The following is a 27553-nucleotide window of genomic DNA, read 5'->3' on the forward strand; positions in this document are numbered from 1 at the left end:
AATACAGGAAATGATTAACCATTTGGAATAAGTGGCGATGGACAAGCAAAAACAATGAGGGAATATGAACCAGGGTAACCAAACAAATGCTAAGATAAGCAATTAAGACATTCTATGTAGCAATTATGCTCGGATTTCTAATGTAACGCTCAGAATGCATTTAATCCTAAATAAAATATGATTTTGATGTTGCCGAACGAGTCATTGGCACGTATTTGTCACATTTCCCTGCTTATTATATTGATTATAATATTAATCAAATTGTGTTATGTGGATCGGCATTCCACTTGATTAAATATTCTGAATGTATTCAGCACTTACGAACTATTGCGACAGACGACAATTTGGAGATTCTGGATATTTTTATGTCTGATCACAGCCCATGGGAATTATAAACTAACAATAAAGGGAGCGCACAGAGCGCAAACATAACAGGAATGAGATTCAAATTAATATTACGAAAAATGCAACCCCAGGGTCCAAAATCCTGGTGTTTTGTAAAAACTATTCGCTCTCATGAAAAGTTTTTGTCAGCCTCTGTTACTTGGCTGCTTTGATTAAACCACCCTCTACTTTTGTGAATTTTGTTTTTTCGCAAACGACCTTGCAATTATGCACTGTGAACGTTCAACTTCTCTCACCATTCATCATGTCACAGCTTGCCTAATATCAGTCAAGTGACCACTTGGAGTCAAGTGACCGCTTGTCCTCTCGCACCAATCCGCAAAAGTTCACTACCCTCAAAAATGTTCATTTATTGACCACTGAAATTGAGACACCACGCTACGCAATATGAATGTCTTAACAGCTCCACGAACGGAATAATCAGGCAAACGTCCCGCCAACTGTCTACTACTGTGCCCTGCAACCAGAGGTCTTCTCAGTCTACTGAAGGGACCATACAGCGGCCTCAGGCAAGGAATAAGGAGGTGGGGTCTGCCTTCTAATTAACACGTCTTGGTGCATAGACGTATCAATGCTGCCGAGTTTCTGCTCCCTGACCTTGAATAACTGACCGTGAAATGCCGCCCCAACTATCTTCGGCGGGATTTCAATTCTGTTATCTTGACAACAGTTTACATTCCAGCCCATGCGGATGTATAGACCTCGCTGGACGAAATAAATATCACCACAAGTCGCGTTGAAACGAAATATCCTGAGGCCTTGTTCATAGTGGTCGGGGACTTCAATCAGGCTAAGCTCAAGAGTGTCCTACCAAGATAGCACCAACATATCTCCTGTTCCACGAGAGGCGCAAACATTCTAGACCACTGCTGCACAAACATAAAACACTTTGGCAAATCAAACCACAAGGCTGTGCTTCCTGCTCCCGGCTTACAAGAAAAAATTGATATGGGAGACACCGATAAAGAAACTCGTGAAATGTTGAGAAATCGAATGATCTCCGACGGGACTGCTTCGAGTCATTGGACTGGTCAATATTTATAAACTCAGTGACCAACCTGAACAAGTACGCCACGACAGTACCTGACTTCATTAGTAAGTGTGTAGAAGACAGTGTGCCAAAGAAGCAAATCTGTATGTTTCCTAACTGGAAACCATGGATGACCAGCAATATCCACTGCTTGCTGAATTCCATGTCTGAGGCGTTTAAGTCAGGCGAACCTGACCTATACAAGCAATACAGATATGGAGTTGCATCAAAGACGCCAAAAGGCAGACCGGACCAAGCTAGAGTCCCAGTCTAGCCAGACGGGCTCCCACTGACAGTCTGCAACACAGCCTACAAAATGAAGTAATGTAGAATTGCCGGCACCAATGCACCTTTCCCCGATGAGTTCAATGAATTCTACACCCATTTTCAGGAAGAGGTCAGCGAGTGCACACTTTCCACCCTAGAAGCCTTGGCCAAACCATCGCAGATGTCACATAAGCCTTCTTGAAAGTCAACCGATGGCAAATGACTGGCCCGGATGTGATACCTGGAGGAGCACCTTTATTCCTAAAAAACCTCATCTCCAAACTCCATGGAGAAACTACAAACCATAAGATCATAAGACCATAAAACATAGGAACAGAATTAGGCCATTTGGTCCATCAAGTCTGCTCTACCATTCAATCATGACTGATGTGATTCTCATTCGCATTCTCCTGCCTTCTCACCGTAAACCCTTGATCTCTTTATTGATCAAGAACCTATCCATCTCTATTTTCAAGACACTCAATGACGTGGCCTCCACAGATTTACCACCCTCTGGCTGAATAAATTCCTCCTCACCTCAGTTTAAAAGAAGCATCCCTTCCTGAAGGTTGTGCCCTCGAGTTCTCGTCTTTCACACGAGTGGAAACATCCTCTCCACGTCCACTCTATCAAAGCCTCTCATTATTCTGTAAGTTTCAATTAGATCCCCCCTCATCCTTCGAAATTCCATCGAGTATAGACCCAGACTCCTTAACCATTCCTCATATGACAAATGTAGCAGGATGGCATGTTGGCACAGTGGTTAGCACTGGTGCCTCACAGCGGCAGGGACCCAGGATCAATTCCCGGCTTGGGTCACTGTCTGCGTGGAGCTTGCGTATTCTCCCTGTGTCTTCGTGGGTTTCCTCCAGGTGCACCGCTTCCCTCCCACAGTCCAAAGATGCAAGTTAGATGGATTTGCCACACTAAATTGTCCCTTAGTGTCAGGCAGACTAGCTCGGGTAAATGCAAAGGGCTTTGGGGATAGGGCCTGGGTGGGATTGTGGTAAATGCAGACTCGATGGGCCGAATGGCCTCCTTCTGCTCTGTAGAATTCTATGATCCAACTTCCTTCTATGAAACCCTTCATTCCTGGGATCATTCTTGCGAACCTCCTCTGGTCCCCCTCGAAGGCCAGCACATCCTTCCTTAGGTATGGGGCCCAAGACTGTTCACAATGGGCCTTCTGGCCAGAATCTTCCCAAAATTTACATAGCGTTTGTTCAGGCAAGAAAACCAGTGTTAAGTTCGCAGGCTGCACAGCTGACTTTTCTCGCTGCAGCAGGCTCACAGAATCACACAATGCTACAGTGCGGAAGAGGCCCTTTGGCCCATCGAGGCTGCACTGATGCATGAAAGGCCCTGACCTGCCCACCTAATCCCATTTTCCAGCACTTGGCCCATAGCCTTGAATGTTATGGCATGCCAAGTACTCATCCACGTACTTTTTAAAGGATGTGAGGCATCCCACCTCCAGCATCCTCCCAGGCAATGCATTCCAGACCGTCACCACCCTCTGAGAAAAAGGTTTTTCCTCAAATCGCCCCTAAACCTCCGACCCCTCACATTTAACTTGTGTCACCTCGTGACTTACCCTTCAACTAAGCGGAACAGCTGCTCCCTATCCACCCTGTCCATGCCCCTCATAATCTTGAACACCTCAATCAGGTCGCCCTCAGTTTTCTTTGCTCCAGAGAAAACAAACCAAACCTATCCAACCTCTCCTTATAACTGAAATGTTCCATCCCAGGCAACACCCTGATGAATCTCCTCTGCACCCCCTCCAGTGCGTTCACAGCCTTCCTATAATATGGCGACCAGAATTGCACACAGTACTCCAGCTTTGGCCTCACGAAAAATCTATACTACTCCATCATGACCTCTCAGCTTTTGTAATCTATACCCCAATTGATAAAGGCGAGTGTGCCATATGCCTTTTTCACCACCCTATTAACCTGCCTTTCTGCCTTCAGAGATCTATGGGCGGCACGGTAGCACAATGGTTAGCACTGCTGATTCACAGCTCCAGCGACCTGGGTTCGATTCCCGGCTTGGGTCACTGTCTGTGTGGAGTTTGCACATTCTCTTCGTGTCTGCGTGGGTTTCCTCTGGGTGCTCCGGTTTCCTCCCACAGTCCAAAGATGTGCGGATTAGGGTGATTGGCCATGTTAAAATTGCCCCTTAGTGTCCTGAGATGCGTAGGTTAGAGGGGTTAGTGGGTAAAATATGCAGGGATATGGGGGTAGGGCCTGGGTGGGATTGCGGTCGGTGCAGACTCGATGGGCCGAATGGCCTCTTTCTGTACTGTAGGGTTTCTATGATTCTACGGACAAACACACCAAGGTCTCTTTGGAATTTCCCAGTGTCAGACCTTTCGTATTATACTTCCTTGTCAAATTACTCCTTCCAAAATGCATCACCTCACAATTTTTAGGGTTAAATTCCATCTGCCACTTATCTGCCCATTTGACCACCTAGTCTATATCTTCCTGTAATCCAAGAAACTCAACCTCACTGTTCGCCACCCGGCCAATCTTTGTGTCAAAGGGTCGTGAACGACGCCCAGTCCATCACGCAAACCAGCTTCCCATCGATTGACTCTGTCTGCAATTTGCGGTACCTTGGAAAAGGAGCCAGAATAATCAAGGACCCCACCCAACCGGACATTCTCTCTTCCATGTTCTTCCGTCCGGTAAAAGATACAACAGTCTGGAGTCATGTACCACCGACTCAAGAACAGCTTCTTCCCTCCTGCCGTCAGACTTTTGAATTGATCTACCTCATATTCAGTTGATCTTTCTCTACACCCTAGCTATGACTGTAATATTACATTCTGCACCCTCCCCTTTTCTTCTCTATGTAAGTTCTGCTTTATCTGCATAGCGCGCAAGAAACAATACTTTTCACTGCATACTAATACGTGCCAATAATATCTGAAATCAAAATAAATCGAATAAAATAATGCGTACAGGCATGTTGCAAATTATGAATCGTGCGCTCTGACCAGCCAATTTATCGAATTAACATAATCTTCTCCGAGCGCCATTGTGTGATTTTGGTCCATCTTATTTTATTGGGGGCAAATCATGGGCTGGCAAGCGGAAGTTCAAACCTTCAGCTTTGTTCTGACCAAAATACCTCGAGTTTTGTTGGCTTCTGTAAAAATTATTTTGGAGGTTGTAAGTCTCACTGTCGTTGCTGATGTTTTGTCTTCAGCCCCGATTTATGATCAACATAACGTCAGTTCTAAACCAAACTACTGCCCAGCGGCAGTTAGAAAAAGTATGCTGTTTGAATTTGATAACTAAAGGAGGGGGGAAACTGATGTGGAGCATAAACACCTCCATTGACCGATTGGAGCGAAAGCTCTGTTTCTGTGTTGTACATTCTATGCAAACTATGCAATTCTCTGTAACCTGTAATTGCAAAATATTACCGTAGTTATATAAATCGTGTGACTTACCTTCTCGGAGCAGAGACGCCGGGCCTGTCGAGGACCCCTGTACTGGGCAACCAGCTGAGTGTGAAAAAGAAATCCAGGAGCGATCTTATAGGAAAACGGTAAATTCTTTAGTTGGTGAAAAGCTGCTGTTAGGGGTTGTGTTTAAATAGCTTAAACTAAAAAAAAGTATCATTTATAAAGCAACTCCTTGAATTTCCATAAGACCAGCAATAAGTAAAATCAAGTTAAAGTGAAATAAGGTAGAAAATAAAAAAATATAAGATAAAAAGAGCGGATCCAGGAAGAAAAAGAGCAAGAAAAAAAGCGAGACTGAGAGTGGAGCCGAGGGGTATAATGGAGTGCAAAAAAGAGTGAAACTGAGAGCAGATTGCTTTGCACCTTTGCGATCTCACGGGGGCGCCAGGATTCAAATGTGAAACGGGGAGAGTGAATCTTGGGTGAGTACGGTAGAGTTAGTATTTGCTACATCTTTTATTATAATTTGTAAGGTCCTTATTTTGTGTTTTGTAGATTGTAGTTACGAGGACCAGAGGAGAAGAGCCCTGATTTTAAGCATCTTCCGAAGTTTCAACAAAGGGATAAGTCATGACAGGAGAGCTCAAAGTCATGGTTGGCTCCTCCTGCTCTGTGTGGGAAGACTGTGTTTTAGAACTGGAGTGGCGCCTGGGGAAGCTGCGCAGCATCGGTGATTGTAGTATTGTAGTATTGCAGATAGGAGGAATGGAGAGCAGGTTACAATGCTGGTGAACTCTCGGCAGACAGGAAGGGAATGCATTACTATCAGGCGAGCAAGAGGACTAGGCAGACAGTGCAAGAATCTCTCGTGACCTTAAAGCTGGTGACCTCAGGATTAGCACCAATGCCACGTGATGGTCAGAGCAGAAAAATACTAGATGCATACATGGGTGCAGGAATGATGTGAAGGGGAAGGATTCAGATTCCTGGGATATCAAAACGAGTCCTGGGGGAAATGGAACCAATACAAATTGGATGGGTTGCACCTGGGTAGATCTAGGACATCTGTCCGAAGAAGAGTATTTGCAGAATTGGTTGGGGAGGGTTTAAAGTAAAATAGCATGGGGCTGGGAACATATGCAAGGGATTAGAGGAAGGGGAAAGGCGGATAAGAATAAAAAAACAGAAGATGAATAAGAAACTTGATCGGCTGAGAAATCAAGGGCCAGAATCAACCTTGGACAGAGTGAAAAATAGTGGGAATCGGACAAGGAATGTTAAAATGCAAGAATTAAGGCTTTGTGCTTTATTGTGCGGAGCATTCACAATAAAGTGGATGAATTAATCCGCAAATTGATGTAAATGTGTATGATGTCGCCGGGATAAGAGAGAAATGGGTGCATGGTGACCATGAATGAAAACTGAACATCCGGGGTATCCAGTGTTTAGGAACGACAGACAAAATGGTAAAGGTGGTAGAGTTGCATCGATTGCAGAAGAGGAAATTAATGCACTCGTGAGAAAGGATATTAACTCAACAATGTGGAATCTATATGGACAAAGCTAAGAAACATCAAAGGGGAAAACGTTAATGGGGGGTTGTATACAGACCCCAAACGATGCTGGTTAGTGGCGATGCTGCAAATGGCATTAAGCAGGAAATTAGTGAAGCATGCAATAAAGAAACATTTGTATTGATGGGTGACTTTGATTTGCATATAGATTTGGCAAATCAAATTAGGAAAAAGGCTTCGGAGGAGGAATTCCTGGAGTTGTTTACTGGGCCAGTACATTGAGGAACCAACAAGAGAACAGGCTATCTTAGACTGGTTATTGTGTAATAAGAAAGGAATACTTGGCAATCTGGTTGTACAAGGCCCCATAATATGATAGAATTCTTCATAAAGATGGAGACTGGTGTAGTTAATTCTAAGACTAGTATCCTGAACCTAAATAAAGGAATGTCCGATGGTATGAGGCACGAGTTGGCCATGATGGATTGGGAAACTTTACTTAATGGCATGACGGTAGATAGGCAATGGCAAACATACAAAACACGCATGGGTGAACGGCAATAATTGTTCATTCCTCTCTGGCGCTAAAATAAAATGGGAAAGGTGATCAGACAATGGCTTAGAAGGTGAAATTAGGGATAGTATTAGATCAAAGGGTGAGGTACATATACTGGCTCGAAAAAAACAATAGATTTGAGGATTAGGAGAAGTTTAGAATTGAACAAAGGAGGGCAAAGGAATTTATTAAGAAGGAGAAATAGAATACAAGAGTAAGATTGCAAGGAACATAAAAACTGACTGTAAAAGATTCTATAGGGATGTGAAGAGAAATCGATTGGTGAAATCAAATGTAGGCCATTTACAGACAGAAACAGGGGAATTTATAATGGGGAACAAAGGGAATGGCTGACCAACTAAATACATACTTTGGTTCACAAATTAGAACACAAATAACATACCAGAATTGTTGCTGACCAGAGGGTTTAGCGAGAGGGTGGAAGTGAAGAAAATCTCTAGCAGCTGGGAAATGGTGTTGGGGAAATTGATGGGATTCAAGGCCAATCAATCCCCAAGGTCTAATAATCGACATCTCAGAGTATGTAAAAAGTGACCCTAGACATGGAGGATGTATTGCTCGTCGCATTTCACGATGGTATGTTCTCTGGAACCGTTCCTATAGATTGGAGTGCAGCTAATATAACTCCATTATTTAAAAGGAGGTAGAACAGGGAATTATAGATCAGTCAGCCTGACATCGGGAGTGGGAAATGCTCGCGTCCATTTTAAAAGATTAAATAGCAGAACACTTGGAAAACTGTGGCAGGGTCGGACAAAATCAACATGGATTTACGAAAGGGAAATCATGCTTGACAAAGAGCTGGAATTCTTTGAAAATGCAATTGGTAGAGTTGACAAGGGAGAGCCAGTGGACCTGGCCTATTTCAGTTTTCAAAGTTGCTTGAGATGGTAGTGTGTAAAACAAGTGCAAAGGATTGGGGGTACTTTGTTGACACGGATAGAAAACTGGTTGGCAACAGGGAACAATGCGCATTGATAAACTGGCCCTTTCCAAATGGCAGGCAGTGACAAGTGGGATACCACAGGGACTAGTGTCAGGATCCCAGCTATTAACAATATATATTCATCATATACACGGGTGAACTAAATGTAACGTTCCTAAATTTGCAGATGACACAAAGCTGGGTGGGAGGGTGAGCCATGAGGAGAACAAAAATATCCTTCCGTATGATTTGGGTATGTTGAGTGAGGCAAATGAATGGCAGATGGAGTATAATGTGGAAAAGTGTGAGGTTATCCACTTTGGCAGCAAAAACAGGAAGGCAGATTATTATTGGAATCCTATAAATTGAGACAGGGGAAGGTGCAACGTGACCTGGCTGTCCTTCTACACCAGTCGCTGAAAGTAGGCATTCAGGTGCAGTAAGCGTTAAACAAGGCAAATGGTATGCTGGCCTTCACAGAGTAAAGATTCAAGTGTAGGAATAGGAATGTCCTGCTGCAATTATGCAGGGACTTGGTGAGACCACATCCTGAATATTGTGTGGTCTATTTATCTCAGGGAAGATATCATTTCTATTGAAGGAGGGCAGAGAAGATTTACCTGACTGATTCCAGGGATGGTGGCTCTGGCATAGAAGGGGCTTTCAGACTATATTCGGTGGAGTTTAGACGAATGCGGGGGATCTCGTAGAACCCTATAAAATTCTAATAGACTGGACAAGGAAGATGTAGGCAAGATGTTCCCGATGGTGGGGATGTCCAGGACCGGGGTCTACAATCTAAGAATACGGACTGTGATGAGGAGAAATATCTTCACCCAGTGAGGCTGCTGAGCCTGCGAAATTCACTGTCACAGAAAGCAGTTGAGAACAAAACATGGTCTGTTTTCAAGAATGTAGACATAGCTCTTAGGACAACGTGGATCAAAGGATATGGGTGAAAGCGGCAATAGGTTACTGAGTTAGATGATCAGCCATGATCATACTTAATGGCGGAGCAGGCTCGAAGCCCAGAATGACCTCATTCTGCACCTATGCTGTATGTTTCTATGGTTCTAGGCAGACGTTTTTCGAAACTTAGTTCCAATCTAGATTATTAGAGAAACATTTGCTGGAGAGCAAAGTGTTTTATGCATTATCAGAGTAATACGTTATAATTTGGTCGTAGATTTCCCCCAATTTTTGAGTCATTGTTAAACAGCTCAGGGCAGCATCAAGTCACCATATGTATCAATTCGGCCAGTTCTGAACTTTAAAAGCTTCAGCAATAACACTTTCCAATCTCATGAGGGAAAAAGAGCCTTTTAATCACTTGTATTGGGATTTAAAATAGCAAACCGTAAAAGGAAATTCTCCACATGCATTTAGGTACCGATGCCCCAACGTCAATTTTGCAGCTGACCTTACAACGAAGCCAATTGTATAGCTCAGGAAATAACTGGTCTGCCGGATTCCATTCTGTGCTAAATCGTACCAGTTCCAGACGCGTCGCAGTAGTATCATGGAACCTTAAATTTTGCACCATACTGTTTGATTAATAAAAGTGACAGTTGTGTCACAAGAACGATCCTTTATTTTCGTTATAGACTTCCTCAAAGGGAGAAGGTTTCACCAAATCACGTTGCAGCGACGGGTTCAACAAAGGTTGCCAGTAATTGAACCCTGCCTCAATGTTGCCAAATCTTTAGAATTTAGCATTGCTCGTGAGAGATTAGCGGCGTGTAGGACTTCAAATACAGAAAATCGCTCTTAGCTGATTCCGGAGACAGACAAACTGCATAATGATGCGTTTCTGGCATGCGAACAATATCTCCAGCCGCAGTATATATTAACGGTTCATTCAGTGTAGGTCTCGGGTGAAAATCACTGAGAATCGTCCAGCCTATAGCAACAACTTGGCGAGTTGTAATCTTCAATAATATTTCTGTCCTGTTTACACTTGATGCCAATCAGCAAAATGACGGTGACAAGAAATATAAAGGAAGTTGAACCTAAAATCACAATTAAATAAAGATTTATATCGGAATCATAGTCAGGGTTTGTCACTAAGTTGCGACTTTCCGAGTAAATTTCAGTAACATTTGCCAGGATTGAAAAGTTGATTGCAACCGTGCTGGAGAGACTCGGCTGTCCATTATCCTTCACCAAGATGACCAGAGTTTGAGTGATAGCATCCGGCTCCAAAATTCCTCGGGTTGTTCTGATTTCTCCAGAGTTCAGCCCCACGCTGAACAAACTGGGATCAGTGGCCTTCAGCACCTGATAGTGGAGCCGTGCGTTCTGACCAGAATCAGCATCAGTTGCGATTATCTTGGTGACCAAGTAGCCCTGAGCCGCTGACTGAGGCACAATCTCCACTGCTGCTGATCCGCTCTGTGCTGAAGGTTAAACAATGACTGGAGCGTTGTCATTTTGATCCAGGATGATAACATTCAATGTTGCGCTGCTGCTCAGAGGAGGAACGCCAGCGTCTCGGGCTTGCACTTGAATCTGGAAGTTTTTAACTTGCTCGTAGTCAAAAGAGCGCAGTGCGTAAATGGTGCCGTTCATCGAATTAAGAGTGAGGTAATTAGACAATGGCAAATCTCGGATATGAGCTTCTGTGAAAGAGTAAGTGATGTAGGAATTCTGATCTAGATCAGGATCGAAGGCAGTCACTGCAAAAATGGAAGCCCCAGGAGCGTTGTTCTCCATCACATACACTGTGTCCATGGGGCGAGGAAATCTTGGAGCGTTGTCATTCATATCAGACACGGATATTTTAACAGTTTTATTTGTTGATGGCGGAGGAGATCCCGAGTCCCTGGCTAAAATTGCGATGTTTTATAAAGTGGTGATTTCACGATCCAACATGTCACTGGTAACTAAATTATAATAACCACTCGAAACTGATTGAAGTTTAAAGGGGACGTTCTTTGGGACCTCGCAGTTCACCTGTCCGTTTTTGCCGGAATCGCGATCGATTGCATTGATCAGCGCTGTCACAGTCCCGGGAGCAGCATCTTCAGGGACCACGTGAGACAAGGACATTGATAAGATCTCAGGGGCGTTATCATTCACATCAATTACATTAATCAGAATTTTAGAATGTCCAGCAATTGCCGGTGAACCATTGTCGAAAGCTTGAACATCAAGTGAATAACTGCTTGCTTCTTCATAATCAATTCTGTCTTGAACCCGAATCTCTCCTGTTCGCGGATCCAAACTAAACAGTTCTTGCATTTTCTGTGAAAAGCGGTTACTGAAGGAATAAGTTACCTCCGCATTCGAACCTTCGTCTAGATCAGTGGCATGGACTGAAACCACCATTGGGTGAGTTCTCCACAAGGCTGACCTTGCTATCGAAAGCAGGGGCATTGTCGCTGCTCTCCAGCACAGTGATGAGAATGCGAGCGCTACCAGATCTGAGAGGACTCCCTCCGTCAGAGGCCGTCAGCGTCAGCTGAAACGATGACTGTTGTTCGCGGTCCAATGGTTTCTCCAATAAAAACTCGACATTTTTACTATCGTCTTCTGCAGTCTCCACTTTTAGACCGAAGTGTTCATTCGGGCTGATGTTGTAAGCGGTGACTGTATTTGTCCCCACATCTGGATCAAGCGCCCTCTCAAGCGGAAAGCTGGAGCCTGGCAGTATGTTTTCGCAGTAAGAGTTTTAACAACACCAGGTTAAAGTCCAACAGGTTTATTTGGTAGGAAATGCCATTAGCTTTCGGAGCGCTGCTCCTTCGTCAGATGGAGTAGATATCTGCTCTCCACTCCATCTGACGAAGGAGCAGCGCTCCGAAAGCTAATGGCATTTGCTACCAAATAAACCTGTTGGACTTTAACCTGGTGTTGTTAAAACTCTTACTGTGTTTACCCCAGTCCAACGCCGGCATCTCCACATCACCACAGTATGTTTTCGGCCATGTGTAAGAGCATGGCATTCTCCGGGAAACTGGGCGAATTATCATTTATATCAAGAATCTCCACCTCACCGCGATACATCTTCAAAGGCTCTTCCACTACGATCTCGAAAGAAAGGACAAGTTGGCATCTGCCCACACAGCTGCTCTCTATCTATCCTTTCCTTCGCAAATAAAATGCCGGCTTCTGAATTCACCTCCAAACACTGCCTTTTATTAGCAGAGGCCAGTCGGAATTTTCGAGTTGCCAGCCTCCGAATGTTCAATCCCAAATCTTCGGCGACATTCCCAACTAAAGCGCCAGACTCCATTTCTTCGCGAACAGAGTAATGAATTTTCCCGACAACCAGATCCGATACAAAAAGAAGGAAAAGTATTTCAAATTGTAATTGTCTGAATTTTAAGGCGTTGGTTAACCGTGGCTCTGCCATTGTCTGTTCTATTTGGAGACGTGCAAAAATAAACCGGTAGTTTATTAAGATCAAGCGCTTCCCGATCGCATACACTGCAAAATACCTGAAAAGCAGGATACCGACTAAATTGACGAAGACCTTTCCACAAAATGATTGCCTTTCTGTTCCTGTTCTGGTTCTGTGCCGGAGGAGGAGCAATAGATCTCAGCTTGGACGTGAGATGCTCATTGGTCCACAGCGACACTGTGAGTCCCTGCCTACGATGACAGCAATTTATTTTAAAAGCGGCACATGTGCTGATGTGAAAGCATTCATCCCGTTTCTAATTTTAACAGTGTACAAACAAAATACGCCCACAGCGACATGAATTTCAGATTAGCAGTCTTTCTATATCGGCAATCACTGCTTCTTTCAAATGCAATGGAATTATAATGTTGAGTCTTTCCATTTAGTTCCTCAGCATATAATCTGCGACAAGACAATTTCAATATTTGTCACGGCAGCATCATATGTATGTCCCACGTAACACCAGATGATCTTGGATTAGGAAGTAAAAGGTTCCATACCCATCACTGTATGAATGATTTGATTTGATTTATTATTGTCACGTGTATTAACATACAGTGAAAAGTATTTTTTGTGCGCCATACAAACAAAGCATACCGTTCATAGAGAAAGGAACAAGAGAATGCAGAAAATAGTGTTACAGTCATGGCTATGGTGTAAAGAAAGATCAACTTAATGCAAGGTAAGTCCATTCGAAAGTCTGACAGCAGCCGCGAAGAAGCTGTTCTTGAGTTGGTTGGTCCGTGACCTGTTGTATCTTTTTCCTGACGGAAGAAGGTGGAAGAGAATGTCCGGGGTGCGTGGAGCCCTTAATTATGCTTTGCCGAGGCAGCGGGAAGTGTCGACAGAGTCAATGAATCGGAGGCGTGATGGATTGGGCTACATTCATGACCTTTTGTAGTTCCTTGCGGTCTTGGTCAGAGCAGGAGCCATACCAAGCTGTGTTAGAACCAGAAATAATGCTTTCTATGGGGCATCTGTAAAAGTTGGTGAGAGTCGTAGCTGACATGCCAAATTTCCTTAGTCTTCTGAGAAAGTAGAGGCGTTGGTGCGCTTTCTTAACTATAGTGTCGGCATGGGGGACGAGGACAGGTTGTTGGTGATCTGGACACCTAAAAACTTGAAGCTCTCGACCCTTTCTACTTCGGCCCCATTAATGGAGACAGGGGTATGTTCTCCTTTACGCTTCCAGAAGTCGGTGACAATCTCCGTTTTGTTGACATTGAGGGAGAGATTATTGTCGCCGCACGAGTTCACCAGATTCGCTATCTCATTCCTGTACTCTGTCTCATTATTGTTTGAGATCCTACCCACTCTTCTCTTAATTATTTTCAAACAATGATGAGTTTTCGACTACTTTCGTAAACTAATTTTATATGCAAGTATCTCTTGTCCAGATGCAGAATTGTAATCGTTTTTTTGAATATAACCGTAATCATATTTGACCAAAGAACGTAATGATTATTTAGAAAACATTGATCTGTAGATCAATGAGAAAGATGATTTTGCATACAGATATCTACAAGATATTTGAAGTATCTGACCAATTTCAAATACTTCATGTACCGCTGGCTGATAGCTCCAGTTAGCCTTATCATGATTACTAACAGCAGGGGAAACGGATAACTAAAATACTGGAAATGATTAAATATTTGGAATCAGTGGCGACGGATATGCAAAAACAATTAAGAGGGAATATGAACCAGGGTAACTAAAACAAATGCTAAGATATGCAATTAAGACATTCTATGCAGCAATTATGCTTGGATTTCTAATGTAATGCTCAGAATGCAGGTCATCATGAAATATGATTTTGATGTTGGTGAACGTGTCATTGGCACATATTTGTCACATTTCCCTGCTGGCTATATTGATTATAATTTTAATCAAATTGTGTTCGGTGGGTCGGACATTCCACTTGATTGTTACAGAGGAATATTCTGAATGTATTCAGCACTTACGAACTATTACGACAGACGACAATTTGGAGATTCTGGATTAGCCCGTGGGAATCCAAAACCGAGAATGAGATTCGAATTAAGATTACGGTAAATGTAAATGTAAATGCAAATCCAGGGTCCAAAACTGTGGTTTTATATATAAACTATTCGCTCTCATGTAACACTTTGTCATCCTCTGTTACTTGGCTGCTTTGATTAAATCACCCTCTGCTTTTGTGAATTTTCTTTTTTCTCATATTACCTTCTCCGTGCACTGTGAACGTTCAAGTTCTGCAAGCATTCATCATTTCACATTTTGCATAATACCACTCAGGTGACCGCTCCGTGTAGCTCCAATCCGTAAAAGCTCAGTACCCACAGAAAATGTTTATCTATTGATCACTCAAATTGAGACACAACGCTACTCAATATGAATGTCTTAACAGCTCCACGAACGTAATAATCAGACAAGCGTCCCACCAACTGTCTACTACTGTGCCCTGCAACCAGAGGGCTTCTCAGTCCACTGACTGGACCACACAGCGGCCTCAGGCAAGGAATAAGGAGGTGGGGCCTGCCTTCTGATCAACACGTCTTGGTGCATAGACGTAGCAATACTGCCGAGTTTCTGCTCCCGGACCTAGTATACCTGACCCCGAAATGCCGCCACTGCTACCTTCTGCGGGACTTCAACTCTGTTATCCTGACAGCAGTTTGCATTCCAGCCCATGCGGACGTGAATATGTACCACCACAAAAAGTCTTGAAACGAAACATCCCGAGGCCTCTTGTTCATAGTGGTCGGGGACTTCAATCAGGCTAAACTCAAGAGTGTCCCACCAAGGTAGCACCAACATGTTGTCTCCTATTTCACCAGAGGCACAAACAATCTAGACCACTGCTACACAAACATAAAACACTTTGGCAATTCAAACCACAAGGCTGTGCTCCTGGTCCCGACATTCATGAAAAAACTGAAATGGGAGAATCCCATAAAGGAAGTCGCGCAATGTTGGCCTGACGGATCAGTTGATCTTCAGTTTAAATATTGATTGGTCAATATTTATAAACTCAGTGACCAACCTGAACAAGTACGCCACTACAGTACCTGACTTCATTAGTAAGTGTGTATAAGACAGTGTGCCAGAGAAGCAAATCTGTGTATTTCCTAACCGGAAACCATGGATAAACAGTGATATCCACTACTTGCTGAAGTCCACGTCTGAGGCGTTTAAGTCAGGCAACACCGACTTATACAGGAAATACAGGTACGGAGATGAAATCAAGGATGCCAAAAGACAGTACCGGACTAAGCGAGAGTCCCAGTCTAGCCACAGGAACTCCCATTCATTATGCAAGGTCTGCAAGACAGCCTACAAGATGAAGGCATGTAGAATCGCCGGCACCAATGCGCCCCTCGCCGATTAGCTCAATGCATTCTATGTTCATTTTGAGCAAGAGGTCAGCAAGTGCACGCCTTCCACTCTGGAAGACTTGGCCGAACCATCGTAGGCGTCAAATCAGCCTTCTCGAGAGTCAACCCACAGAAAGCGACTGGCCCGGATGGGATACCTGGAGGAGCTCCATTATTCCTACAAAACGCATCTCCAAACGCCATGGGGAAACAACAAACGGTCGTGAACGAAGCCTAGTCCATCACGCAAACCACTTTCCCATCGATTGAGGCAAAGTGTACACTTTGCGGTGCCTTGGTGAGCAGCCAGCATAATCAAGGACCCAACGCATGCCGGACATACACTCATCCGTCGGGAAAAAGATACAAAGGTCTGAAGTCAGGTACCACCCACTCAAGAATTGCTTCCTCTCTGCTGCCATCAAACTTTTGAATAGAACCTACCTCATATTAAGTTGATCTTTCTCTTCATCCTAGCTACACTACATTCTGCACCCTCCTCTTTCCTTCTCTATGTACGTTCTGCTTTGTCTGTATAGCGCGCAAGAAACAATACTTTTCACTGCATACTAATACATGTGACGATGATAAATCAAATCAAATCCAATCAAAAATGTAAGCAGGTATGTTGCAAGTTATGAATCGTGCATTCTGACCAGTGAATTGATAAGATTGACATAATCTTCTCCAAGCGCCATTGAGTGATTTTGGTCCATCTTATTTAACTGGACAGCAAATCACAGGCTGGGAAGCGGAAGTTCAAACCTTCAGCTTTTTTATGACAAAAGTTCATCTGGAGTTTTTTTGGGTTTTTGAAGAATTACTTTGAGGTTGTAAATCTCATTGTCTTTGTTGATATTCTGCCTTCGACCCAGATTTATGATCAACATAACGTCAGTGCTAAACCAAATTACTTCCTAGCGGCAGTTATAAAAAGTATGCTGATTCCATTTGATAACTAAAGGAGGTGGGGACGCTGGGGCGGGGGGGGGGGGGGGGGGGGCGGGGGGAGCCGCGGGGACTGATGTGGAGCATAAACAATTCCATGGATCTATTGGAACGAAAGCCCTGTTTCTGTGTTGGACATTCCATGCTAACTATGCAGTTATCTGTAACCTGCGATTGCAGAATATTACCGTAGTTATATAAATCGTGTGACTTACCTTCTCGGAGCAGAGACTGCCGGGCCTCTCGGGAACAAATGTAATGGGCAGCCAGCTGAGTTTGAAAAAGAAATCCAGCAGTGATCTTACAGGAAAAAGGTAAATTATTTGGTTGTTGAAAAGCTGCTGTTAGGGATTTTGTTTAAATGGTTTAAACTAAAGAAAAAGTATCATTTATAAAGTATCTCCTTGAATTTCCGTAAGTAAGACTAGCAATATAAAAAATATAAGATAAAGAAACCGGATTCAGGAAGAAAAAGAACAAGTGAAAGAGCGAGATTGGGAGTGGAGCCGGGGGGTGTAACAGAGTGCAAGAAAGTGTTAACCTGAGAACAGCCTGCCAGCTTGGACCTTGGAGATCCCATGACGACGCCAGGATTCAAATGTGATGCAGGGGGAGTGGAATCAGCTGATTGGGTGAGTGCGCTAGAGTCAGTATTTACTACATTTTTAAATTATAATTTGTAAGGTCCTTATCTTGTATTTCATAGGTTGTCGTTACTCGGACCAGAGGTGAAGAGCCCCAGGTTATGTGATTTTATGCATCTTCCTCAGTTTCAGCAAAGGGATAACTCATTGCAGGAGAGCTCAAAGCCATGGTTGCTCCTCCTGCCTTGTGTGGTAAGCCTGCAACACTTTCTATGCCCAGCGCTAGCATGAGTGCAAGTAGTGTCTCCAGATGCAGCTGCTGGAAGTCTGGATTTTATAACTGGAGTGGTGCTTGGGGGAACTGTGCAGGATCAGTGAGGCAGAGAGCATTGTGGATAGCACGAATGAAGAGGTAGAACATAGAACTGTACAGCACAGAACAGGCCCTTCGGCCCACGATGTCCTGCCGAGCTTTATCTGAAACCAAGATGAAGCTATCCCACTCCCTATCATCCTGGTGTGCTCCATGTGCCTATCCAATAACCGCTTAAATTTTCCTAAAGTGTCCGACTCCACTATCACTGCAGCCAGTCCACTCCACACCCCAACCATTCTCTGAGTAAAGAACCTACCTCGGACATCCTTCCTGTATCTCCCACCATGAACCCGATAGTTATGCCCCCTTGTAATAGCTCCATCCACCTGAGGAAATAGTCTTTGAATGTTCACTCTATCTATCCCCTTCATCATTTGATAAATCTCTATTAAGTCACCCTTCAACCTCCTCCGCTCCAGAGAGAACAGCCCTAGGTCCCTCAACCTTTCCTCATAAGACTTATCCTCCAAACCAGGCAGCACCCTGATAAATCTCCTTTGCACTCTTTCCAGCGCTTCCACATCCTTCTTATAGTGAGGTGACCAGAACTGCACACAATATTCCAATTGTGGTCTCACCAAGGTCCTGTACAGTTGCCGCAAATCCCCACGGCTCTTAAACTCCAATCCCCTGTTAATAAAAGCTAACACACTATAGGCCTTCTTCACAGCTCTATCCACTTGAGCGGCAACCTTCAGAGATCTGTGGATATGGACCCCAAGATCTCTCTGTTCCTCCACAGCCTTCAGAACCCTACCTTTGACCCTGTAATCCACATTTAAATTTGTCCTCCCAAAATGAATCGCCTCACACTTATCAGGGTTAAACTCCATCTGCCATTTTTCAGCCCAGCTTTGCATCCTATCTATGTCTCTTTGCAGTCTACAACAGCCCTCCACCTCATCCACTCCTCCACCAATCTTGGTGTCATCAGCAAATTTACTGATCCACCCTTCAGCCCCCTCCTCTAGGTCATTAATAAAAATCACAAAGAGCAGAGGACCAAGCACTGATCCCTGTGGCACTCCGCTAGCAACCTGCATCCAGTCCGAAAATTTTCCATCCACCACCACCCTCTGTCTTCGAGCAGATACGGTAAGAAGTCTCACAACACCGGGTTAAAGTCCAACAGGTTTATTTGGTAGCAAATAGCCCTTATATAATAGCCCTTACTATACAAATAGCCCTTACTATACTACAGATAGCAAATAGAAAATTTGCTACCAAATAAACCTGTTGGACTTTAACACGATGTTGTGAGACTTCTTACCGTGTTCACCCCAGTCCAACGCCAGCATCTCCACATCATGACAACCTTCGATCAGATAAACAGTTACCTATCCAATCGGCCAACTTTCCCTCTATCCCACACCTCCTTACTTTCATCATAAGCCGACCATGGGGGACCTTATCAAACGCCTTACTAAAATCCATGTACATGACATCAACTGCCCTACCTTCATCAACACACTTAGTTACTTCCTCAAAGAATTCTATCACATTTGTGAGGCACGACTTGCCCTTCACGAATCCGTGCTGACTATCCCAGATTTATCCGCATCTTTCTAAATGGTCATAAATCCCATCCCTAAGGACCTTTTCCATCAACTTACCAACCACCGAAGTAAGACTAACCGGCCTATAATTACCAGGGTCATTTCTATTCCCTTCCTTAAACAGAGGAACAACATTCGCCACTCTCCAGTCCTCTGGCACCATCCCCGTGGACAGTGAGGACCCAAAGATCAAAGCCAAAGGCTCTGCAATCTCATCCATCGCCTCCCAAAGAATCCTAGGATATATTTCTTCAGGCCCAGGGGACTTATCGACCTTCAGTCGCTTCAGGTGTTTACAATGCAGATGAAGACTCGACAGGCAAGAAGGGAATGGGTTCCTATCAGGCAGAGCAAGAGGACTAGACAGGAAGTGCAAAAATCTCTCATGACCATTCCCCTGCAAAAGAAATAGACCCTTTTGGATACTGTTCAGGGGGAGGGCCTCTCACGGGAAAGCACCAACATCCAAACACATTCCACCATGGTTGGCTCTGCTGGACAGAGGAGTATAAAGTGTTATAGGGGTTTCAATAGTAAGGGCAATAGACAGGCATGTCTGTGGTTGCAAACGAGACTCGAGGATGGTATGTTGTCTCGCAGGTTTTGGGGTCAAGGTTGTCTCAAAGCGGCGACAGAATACTGTGGAGTGGGATGGGGTGGGGGGCGGAGTTGACAGCCGATCGTTGTGGTGCACACAAGTTAAATTAAAAAAGAACGAGGAGCTAATATTAGAATGTCGGGAGTTGGGAAATAAGTTGAAGAATAAAACCTCAAAGCTCCTGATATCAAGATTAACACCAGTGCCACGTAATCATAGAAGCCTTTAGTGCAGAAGGAGGCCAGATGGCCCATCGCGTCTGCACTAACCACATTCCCACCCTATCCCCTCAACCCCATGCATTTACCTTAGCTAGTCCCCCGACACTAAGGGGCAATTTAGATGGCCAATCAACCTAACCCAGACATCTTTTTACTGTGGGAGGAAACTGGAGCACCCGGAGGAAACACACGCAGACAAGGGGAGAACATGCAGACTCCACAGACAGTGACACAAGCCAGGAATCAAACTCAGGTCACTGGCGCTGTGAGGCAGCAGTGCTAACCACTGTGCCATCGTGCCGCCACCATGGTCAGCGCAGAAAAAAATAGTATATGCCAGAAGTATACATGGGTGAAGGAATGATGCAAAGTGGAAGAAGTCACATTCCTGGGACGTCAGGACCGGTCCTGGGGGAGATGGGGCCAGTAGAAATTGGACGGGTTGCACCAGGGCGAAACCAGGACTGATGTCCGAAGCAGAACATCTGCTGACGTAGTTGGGGCAGATTTAAAGTAAAATGCCATGGGGATGGGAAATTAGGCAAGGAGTTAGAGGAAGGGGAAAGGTGGATATGAATAGAAGACAGAGGATGAATAAGAAACATGATAGGCTGAAAAATCAAGGAACAGAATCAACCTGGCACATAGGAAAAATAGTGGGAATGGGACGAGGAATGTCAAAATGCAAGTATAAAGGCTTTGTGCCTTAATGTGCAGAGCATTCACAATAAAGTGAATGAACTAATCAAACAATAGATGTAAATGTGTATGATGTAGCCAGGATAAGAAACAAATGGTGGCCAGGGTTGAAAACTGAACATCCGGACTGTTCAGTGTTTAGGAATGACAGACAAAAAGGTAAAGGTGGTGGAGTTGCGTTGCTAGTAGAAGACGAAATTAATGTACTGGTGAGAAAGGACAACCATGTGGAATCTGAGTGGGCAAAGCAAAGAAACATCAAGGAGAAAAAAACTTGAGTGGGGGGTAGTATCTTGACCCCGAATTTTAGCGGTGATGCTGCAAATGGCATTAAGCAGGATATTAGAGAAGCAGGCAATAAAGGAACATTTGTATTTATGGGTGACTGATTTGCATATAGATTGGGCAAATCAAATTAGTAACAAGGCTGTAGAGGAGGAATTCCTGGAGTGGTTTACTAGGCCAATACATTGAGGAACCAACTGGAGAAAAGGCTATCCTGGACTGATTATTGTGTAATGAGAAAGGAATACTTGGCAGTCTGCTTGTAAAAGGACCCTGGAGATGAGTGATCATAATATGATAGAATTCTTCATAAAGATGGAGATTGGTGTAGTTGATTCTGAGACTAGTATCCTGAACATAAATAAAGGAACATCCGATGGTATGAGGCAAGAGTTGACTCTGATCAATTGGGAAACGTTACTTAAAGGGACGACAGTAGATAGGCAATGGAAAACATACAGAACACGCATGGGTGAACAGCAATACTTGTTCATTCCCATCTGGCGCGAAAATACAATGGGAAAGGTTGTCAGACCATTGCTAAGAAGATAATATTAGGGATAGTATTCGACCAAGGGTTGAGGCAGGCACACTGGCCAGAAAGGAAAATAGACCTGAGGATTGGGAGGAGTTTAGAATTGAACAAAAGAGGGCAAAGGAATTTATTAAGAAGGGAAAATGGAGTACACGAGTAAGATTGCCTGGAACATAAAAACTGACTGTAAAAGCTTCTATACAAATGTGAAGAAAAATCGATTGGTGTAAACAAACAATCAGAAACAAGGGAATTTATAATGAGGAACAAAGGGAATGACTGACCAATTAAATACATACATTGGTTCTGTCTTCACAAAACAGAACACAAACAACGTACCAGAATTGTTGCGGAACAAAGGGTTTAGCGAGACAGAGGAAGTAAAGGAAATTGCTCCTTGCTGGAAAATGGTGTTGGGGTAATTGACGGGACTGAAAGCCAATAAATCCACTGTATCCAAAAGTCAACGTCCCAGAGTTAAAAAGTGACCCTCGACATTGTGGATGCATTGCTCTTCATCTTTCACGATTCTAAACATTCTGGAACAGTTTCCACAGGTTAAATTGTAGCTAACGTAATCCCACTGTCTAAAAGGATGTGGAGAGAAAACAGGGAATTATAGATCAGTCAGCCTGACATCGCTAATGGTAATAAATGCTCGATCCATGTCAAAAGATTTAACAGCAGAACACTTGGAAAACTATGGCAGAATCAGACAAAACCAGCATGGACTTACGAAAGGGAAATCATACTTGACAAGCGCACAGGAACTCTTTGAGAATATAACGAGTAGCGATGACAAGGGAGAGCCAGTGGATCTGGTCTGTTTGGATTTTCAAACTCACACATGAGAGAATATTGTGTAAAGCAAGTGCATAGGATTGGGGCAAGTGTGTTGACATGGAGAGAAAACTGGTCGGCAACAGGCAACAATGCGTATCGATCAACTGGTCCTTTCGAAATGGCAAGCAATGACAAGTGGGGTACCACAGGGACTAGTGCAAGGATCTCAGCTATTCACAATATATATTCATGATGTACACGAGTGAATTAAATGTAATGTCTCGAAATTTGCAGATGACACAAAGCTGGGTGGGACGTTAAGCCATGAAGCGGCACGGTAGCGCAGTGGTTAGCACTGTTGCTTCACAGCTCCAGGGTTAGCAGTGGTTAGCACTGCTGCTTCACAGCTCCAGGGTCCCGGGTTCGATTCCCGGCTCGGGTCACTGTCTGTGTGGAGTTTGCACATTCTCCTCGTGTCTGCGTGGGTTTCCTCCGGGTGCTCCGGTTTCCTCCCACAGTCCACAGATGTGCGGGTTAGGTTGATTGGCCAGGTTAGAAATTGCCCCTTAGAATCCTGAGTTGCGTAGGTTAGAGGGCTTAGCGGGTAAATATGTGGGGGTAGGGCCTGGGTGGGATTGTGGTCGGTGCAGACTCGATGGGCCGAATGGCCTCCTTCTGCACTATAGGGTTTCTATGATTCTATGATTTCTAAGCGGACACAGAGAACCTTCAGTATGAATTGGGGAAGTTGCGTGAGACAAATGCATGGCAGATGTGGATAAATGTGAGGTTTTCCACCTTGGTAGCAAAAACAGGAATGCAGATTATTATTTGAATGGCTATACACTGAGAGAAGGTAATGTGCAACGTGACCTGGGTGCTCTTGTACACCAGTCGCTGAAAGTAGACATTCAGATGCACTGAGCGGTAAAGAAGGCAAATGGTATTCTAGCCTTCACAGCGAAAAGATTCGAGCAGAGGAAAGGAATGTCCTGCTGTAACTATACAGGGCCACATCCTGAATGTTGTGTGCAGTATTGGTCTATTTATCGGAGGAAAGATATTCTTGCTCGTGGAGGAGTGCAAAGAAGGTTTACCAGACTGATTCCTGGCACGGTTCCGACATGTAAGGGGAGATTGAGGCTTTCGGACTATATTCGGTGGAGTTTAGAAGAATGAGGGGGATATCATAGAACCCTATAAAATTCTAACTGGACTAGGCAAGAAAGATGTAGGCAAAATGTTGCAGATTGCGGGGGTGTCCAGAACAAGGGGCCACAATCCAAGAATACGGACTGCGATGAGGAGAAATATCTTCACCCAGTGAGTCTGATGAGCTGTAAAATTCACGACCACAGAAAGCAGTTGAGGCCAAAACATTGTCTGCTTTGAAGGAATTAGACACAGCTCTTAGGGCAACGTAGATCAAACGGTATGGGGGAAAGCGAGATTAAGTTATTGAGCTGGATATTCATCCATGATCATACTTAATGGCGGAGCAGGCTCGAAGCGCTGAATGACCTTATTCTGCGCTTATGTTTTATGCTTCTATGTTTCTCGGTAGTCTTTTTTTCGAAACTTCGTTCTAATCTAGGTTATTTTGCAAACATTTGTCGCAAAGCAAAATATTTTATACTTTATCACAGTAATATGTTATAACCTGGTCGTAGTTTTCTGCCGATTTTGTGTCATTGTTAAACAGCTCAGGGCAGCATCAAATTACCACAAGTGTCCATTTGACCAGTTATGAACATTTAAAGCTTCAGCAATAACACTTTCCAATGTGATGAGGGAAGACGAGCCTTTTAATCGCTTGTGTTGGCATTTAAAATAGCAAACCTTAAAAGCGAATGTTCCACATGCATTTAGGTACCAATGCCCCAAGGTCAATTGTGCAGCTGACCTTGCAATGAAGGCAATTGTGCAGCTGAGGGGATAATTAGTCTGCCAGATTCCATTCTGAGCTCAATCATACCAGTTCCAGACGCGCCGCTTTGGCATCATGGAGCCTTGTATTTGGCACCATGTCTTTTGATTAACAGCACTGACAGTTGTATCACAAGAACAATCCTTTATTTCCATAATAGAGATCCTCAAAGGGAGAAGGTTTCATCAAATCACACGGCAGGGACGGATTTAACAAACGTTGCCAGTAATTTAACCCTGCCTCAATGTGGCCAAACATTTAGAATTTAATATTGTTCCTGAGACAGGAGCGACACCGCCCCTGTCTCAGGAACAATAGGGCTTCAAATACAGAAGGGCTTCAAATACAGTAGGGCTTCAAATACAGAAAATCGCTCTTAGCTGATTCCGGAGACAGACAAACTGCATAATGATGCGTTTCAGGCTTGCGAACAATATCTCCAGCCGCAGTATAATTTAAAGATTCTTTCAGTGTGGGTCTCGAGTGAAAATCACTGTGAGAATCGTCCAGTCGATAGCAACAACTTGGTGAGTTGTAATTTTCAATAGTATTTCTGTCCTGTTTACACTTGATACCAATCAACAAAATGATGGTGACAAGAAATATGAAGGAAGTTGAACCTAAAATCACGATTAAATAAAGATTTATATCAGAGTCATATTCAGGATTTGTCACTAAATTGCGACTTTCCGAGTAAATTTCAGTAACATTTGCCAGGATTGAAAAGTTGATTGTAACCGTGCTGGAGAGACTCGGCTGTCCATTATCCTTCACCAAGATGACCAGAGTTTGAGTGATGGCATCCTGCTCCAAAATGCCTCGGGCTGTTCTGATTTCTCCCGAGTTCAGCCCCACGCTGAACAAACTGGGATCAGTGGCTTTCAGTACCTGATAGTGGAGCCGTGCGTTCTGACCAGAATCAGCATCAGTTGCGATTATTTTGATGACCAAGTAGCCCTGAGCCGCTGACTGAGGCACAATCTCCACTGCTGCTGATCCGCTCTGTGCTGAAGGTGAAACAATAACTGGAGCGTTGTCATTTTGATCCAGGATGATCACATTCAATGTTGCGCTGCTGCTCAGAGGAGGAACGCCAGCGTCTCGGGCTTGCACTTGAATCTGGAAGTTTTTGATTTGTTCGTAGTCAAAAGAGCGCAGTGCGTAAATGGTGCCGTTCATCGAATTGAGAGTGAGGTAATTTGACGATGGCAAATCTCGGATACGAGTTTCTATGAAAGAGTAAGTGATGTAGGAATTCTGATCGAGATCAGGATCGACGGCAGTCACTGCGAAAATGGAAGCACCAGGAGCGTTGTTCTCCATCACATACACTGTGTCCATGGGGCGAGGAAATCTTGGGGCGTTATCGTTTATATCAGAAACAGATATTTTAATGGTTTTATTTGTTGATTGCGAAGGAGATCCAGAGTCCTTGGCTGAAATTGTAATGTTGTAAAAAGGGGTGGTTTCACGATCCAACATGTCACTGGTAATCAAATTAAAGTGACCACTCGAAGATGTTTGAAGTTTAAAGGGAACGTGCTTTGGGACCTCACAGTTCACCTCTCCGTTTATTCCAGAATCGCGATCGATTACATTGATCAGCGCTGTCACCGTCCCGGGAGCAGCATCTTCAGGGACCACGTGAGACAAGGACATTAATAATATCTCAGGTGCGTTGTCATTCACGTCAATGACATTAATCAGAACTTTGGAACGTCCTGCATTTGCCGGTGAACCATTGTCGACAGCTTGAACATCAAGTGAATAACTACTTGCTTCTTCATAGTCAATTCTGCCTTGAACCCGAATCTCTCCTGTTCGCGGATCCAAACTAAACAGTTCTTGCACTCTCTGTGAAACGCGGTTACTGAAAGAATAAGTTACCTCCGCATTCGGGCCTTCGTCTAGATCTGTGGCATGGACTGAAACCACCAAGGTTCCCCTGGGTGAATTCTCCATCAGGCTGACCTTGTAGACCTTGCTGTCGAACGCAGGCGCATTGTCGTTGCTGTCCAGCACAGTGATGAGAATCCGAGCGCTTCCAGATCTGGGAGGACTTCCTCCGTCAGTGGCCGTCAGCATCAGCTGAAAGGATGACTGCCGTTCGCGGTCCAATGCTTTCTCCAATAACAACTCGACAATTGTACTACCGTCTTCTTCAGTCTCCACTTTAAGGCCGAAGTTCTCATTGGGGCTGATGTTGTAACCGGTGACTGTATTTGTCCCCATGTCTGGATCAAGCGCGCACTCTAGCGGAAAGCTGGAACCTGGCAGTATGCTTTCGGCCATTTGTAAGAGAATGGCACCCTCCGGGAAACTGGGCGAATTATCATTTATATCAAGGATCTCCACCTCACCGCGATACATCTTCAAAGGCTCTTCCACTACGATCTCGAAAGAAAGGACACAAACTGGCATCTGCCCACACAGCTGCTCTCTATCTATCCTTTCCTTAGCAAATAAAATGCCGGTTTCTGAATTCACCTCCAAACACTGCCTTTTATCAGCAGAGGCCAGTCGGAATTTTCGAGCTGACAGCCTCCGAATGTTCAGTCCCAAATCTTCGGCGACATTCCCAACAAAAGCGTGAGACTGCATTTCTTCGCGAATAGAATAATGGATTTTCCCGGAAACCAGATCCGATACAAAAATCAGGAAAATCATTTTCAATTGCCTGAATTTTAAGGCGTTAGTTAACCGTGGCTCTGCCATTACCTGTTATATTTGCAAATATAAACCAGCAGTCCGTGAAGATCAAGCGCTTTCCGATCGCAGAATCTACAAAATACCTTAAATCAGAATGCCGAGCGAATTGACAGAGACCTTTCCACAAAATGAACGCAGGCAATGATTGCCTTTCTGTTCCTGTCCTTGTTCTGTGCCGGAGGAGGAGCAATAGATCTCTGGTTGGATTTGAGATCCTCATTGGTCCACAGCGACACTGTGAGTCCTTGCCGAAGGTTGCAACAGTTTTTTTCTTAAAGCTGCACAGTTGCTGATGTGAAGGTCTTCAATCCCGTTTATCCTTTTAACAGTGTACAACCAAAATACGGGCACAATGACATAAATTAGCACCGTTTCTATATGGGCCATAGCTGCTCATTTCAAATGCAAGGGGGAATTATTATGTTGGAGTTTCCATTCGCT

The 27553-nt window shown here is 44.1% G+C and overlaps 1 protein-coding gene across 1 annotated transcript; it reads right to left on the reverse strand.

The window, feature by feature from the left end:
• Positions 1–9845: 9845 nt before the first annotated feature.
• Positions 9846–27070, reverse strand: LOC144505609 (uncharacterized). Its single transcript, XM_078231716.1, is given in 7 exon segments — positions 9846–10023; positions 10025–11464; positions 11466–11788; positions 12052–12178; positions 12180–12498; positions 17055–17180; positions 24751–27070. Coding segments are annotated over 7 exon segments (4833 nt in total).
• Between the last annotated feature and the right edge of the window lie 483 nt (positions 27071–27553).

The sequence above is a fragment of the Mustelus asterias genome, chromosome 16 (genome assembly GCF_964213995.1).
Source record: "Mustelus asterias chromosome 16, sMusAst1.hap1.1, whole genome shotgun sequence".
NCBI lineage: Eukaryota > Metazoa > Chordata > Chondrichthyes > Carcharhiniformes > Triakidae > Mustelus > Mustelus asterias.